Below are 3,199 nucleotides of genomic sequence, written 5' to 3' on the forward strand. Positions count from 1 at the left end.
GAAATCAATGACCATTAAATGCTTTCTATTGTTGTTACGTTATATATACAAACCCTTTTCTTCCAGCAGGCATAGCTGCAGATTGTGTAAGTGGCTGTTTTTTCTTGCAGACAACCCAAGAACAGCATCAGTGCACCGAAGCAGTGGTTTGGCTTTCCATATCTGAAAGCTTTGGTCCCAAATTCAGTTCCTGATGCCTGATGCCTCTTTCTTGCTGAAAAAGCCTTTGGCAACGTGGTTTCTCCTCGATCACACTGTCAAGGCCAGTGGTGTGGCCTCTCACTCCTCGTCAAGTAGGTGCACGCAGAAACAAATTTCCCGAGGGCCTGGCTAAAGGTGCTCAGGTTCACATGGCTCTGTGCGTGGCACGTCTGTAGTTCTGCTTCTGCTGACTGGACGCTGTGAGTCTCATCCAGAGCACTTGGATCAGTAACCACTAGCAACCAAGTCACCGGTATCCTGACACTACGCCATTGCTACGATATGCTCTAATTGGTATACTAAAAAAGGCACTTGCAGATCCATCAAAAATCACAGTAACTCTATCCCTTCTTTTCCTAGGACGCAGAGCAGATCTCTAAATGTGACTGGTATCCCCCAGACCCTACTCTTGAGCCACCTAGCACTTTTATTTGTCTTGTACCCATAAACGGCCTTACTTAATACACCACTACCACGATTTTACAGTATCTGGATACTCCATAAACGCATCTTGCCGAGATGCGCTGCGGACGCAGCTCCTGCCGAGCGCTGCCGCAGCCGGACTGTTGCAAAAGCGCCGTTTGCAGCACTCCTTTCTTTGCGGCAGCGCTTGCCCAGCGCGGCGGGTGCCTGTGCAGCGCGGCCGTGCAGCATGCTGGATCCTGAGGGCAGTGTGGAGCACAAGCCTCCCTCTTCCTTCCCCAGAGTTTTCCTCGTCCCTCTAGCCATGCTGCTTGCAATTGCAGCGCTCCTGCTCTTAGCGTTTTCCGCTACGCGGCAGAAAGAGCCTGATTTTTACACTTTCAAGGTTGTAAACATCAGGGGCAAGTTAGTCTCTCTGGAGAAATACAGGGGCTCGGTAAGTGTGCGCGGAGCCGGGCGGCTCTCGCCCGGACTCGCCGCGGGGGTTGCAGAGGTTGTACATTAACACGGTGCACGCATTGGGGTTGACGACTCTTCTTTAACTGATCTGGATTGTTGCCTGCATGTTTCCTTTGAAACCGCTCCAGAGGTCTTTGCACTCTTGAAATAAAACGTTTGCAGCCTGTTCTGTCTGTGTCCGCCTCTTCCCCTTGTGCAGGCAGCTGCCTGTGGACGTGGCAGGCAGGGAATGTCTGCTGCCTGCCTGCGTCCGGGCAGCGGGATGCACTGCACTGCCTTCTGGCTACTAAAATCTGAAGCTCTGGAAGGTTGTACGTTTGTGTAACTTGCTTTCGGAGCTTTTTTCTGCCTTTTTAACTGCATGACTTTAGGAAATGCTTTTTACCTAAATCCCATTCCTTTTTAATATGCTGCCTTAAAAGGAAAAAAAAAGGAGTTAACAGATTTCACCATAATTAGTAAAAAAGTGAGACATTAAAAGTCAATTATTTTAGTATCAGTGTATAGTGAAATTGTAGCAACACCCCACCATTCCAGTCACTTTTTAGTATGACAGAGCAATATGAAAAAGGGCATTTTGAGGAAAAACTTCTTTACTGTGAGGGTTACAGAGCATGGCCCAGGCTGCCCAGAGAGGTTGTGGAGTCTTTTTCTCTGGAAACATTCAAAACCCACCTGGCCGTGTTCCTGTGCAACCTAGTTTAGGTGATCCTGCTCTGGCAGGGGTTGGACTGGATGATCTATCGAGGTCCCTTCCAACTCCTATGATTCTGTGATGTAGACATACGTGTACTTTTATTATATCTTTCAAATTTCATGACCGTATTACATTAAGAATTTCTAGGCAGAGTGTTCCTTCCCATTTAAAGAAGACTTTCCTTGAATGTAACCTGTTTTTTTAAAGTTTTTTTTAGTGGTTTGACCATGTAGGAAAGATGGTCAGTACCTACTGAAGAGTGAAGAGGGAAGTTAGCACATGGGGTGCATAATACTGTAAGCTTTATAGCCACATTCACAAATTACAGAAGCTAAAATCAACATGAAGCCCACAGCCGCCACCCTTAGCACTCAAGTGACACATCTGATGGGATGCAGGCACGCAGACCATTAGCTGAGCTGCTGCCCAAAAAGGCGGGCACCGCTTCTCACTTCCACCCCGTCTCCAGCTTTGCTTCCACCTTCCCTTTCCTCCTCAGGTACTTCACTGAGGTGTCTGAGCTCATGAGTCCACAGCAGCAGGTCACCAAAACATTGCCAGGAAGACAGAGAAGGTACATGGCAGGAGATGGACATTTTCCTGAGCTCAGTGGAAAGGGACACTGGTGGATTTGGACCAAACGAGAGGTCTGAATCTTGCCTGGTCAAAGTCCTCCTCCCCCTTTTTTCACAATTCAGATAGTGCAGAACTGGTGCAATGCACACTCAAAAACCAACAGAACCTATTTAATATTAAGCAATATTTGCTTTTTTTTTTTAGGAGTTCCTTCCAAAAGCTCTGTCAATAAATCCTGTTCCTGAGGCATGTTTTGTCTGCGGGTCATCTGCAAAGTTGTTTGAATAAGCAAATACCACTTGTAGCTTCTCTACTTCAGGGCCAAAATCCACATGGGAACGAGTAAAGGAGGAACTCAGAGGAATTCCTTACAGCCACCATGCTGGTTAGGGGGGTGTCTGTGCCTCTGATACCAGGACATCCTTGAGGTGGGACTGGTTTCATCAGGGACAGCTCGAGAGCCGTACCTTGGAAAAGAGAACGCCAGCAGTGAGTGGTACTCCCTGATCTCTGCTAGGCCATATGGAGTAGTGTATTCCAAAAAAGTGATGACCAGCTTCTGTATGGAACAAAAAGATTTGCATTCATGGAGCATATTAATGCTGCTTGATAATTTATTTATTAAACTAAAGTTGGTTAAATCTGCAGTTAGATAAGTAATGTTGAGATCTCAGTTTACCGTAATACTCTTAAGCTATTAAAAGAAAGCAAATAATGCATCAGTACTATGTATGTGCTGCTGGTGTTTTAAAGAAAGTGAGTCATCGGTTAGCCCCTGGAACAATAGTCTGCTAATTGCTAAACCAGCTTTATCAGCCTTAAGCCTTCTAGCAGATGTAGGGA

General features: G+C 46.4%; 1 protein-coding gene across 1 annotated transcript in view; it reads left to right on the forward strand.

Annotated features, from left to right (window-relative positions):
- The first annotated feature begins 852 nt into the window (after nt 1-852).
- Nucleotides 853-3,199, forward strand: part of GPX7 (glutathione peroxidase 7) — a 9,684-nt gene continuing 7,337 nt past the window's right edge. Inside the window, exon 1 of the mRNA XM_010195054.1 lies at nt 853-1,060. Within this exon, the coding sequence (XP_010193356.1) occupies nt 854-1,060 (207 nt within the window). The 5' untranslated portion in view covers nt 853. The remainder of the gene's footprint in view (nt 1,061-3,199) is intronic.

Source organism: Mesitornis unicolor, unplaced genomic scaffold, assembly GCF_000695765.1.
Source record: "Mesitornis unicolor isolate BGI_N332 unplaced genomic scaffold, ASM69576v1 scaffold50231, whole genome shotgun sequence".
In the NCBI taxonomy this organism is placed as follows: Eukaryota; Metazoa; Chordata; class Aves; order Mesitornithiformes; family Mesitornithidae; genus Mesitornis; species Mesitornis unicolor.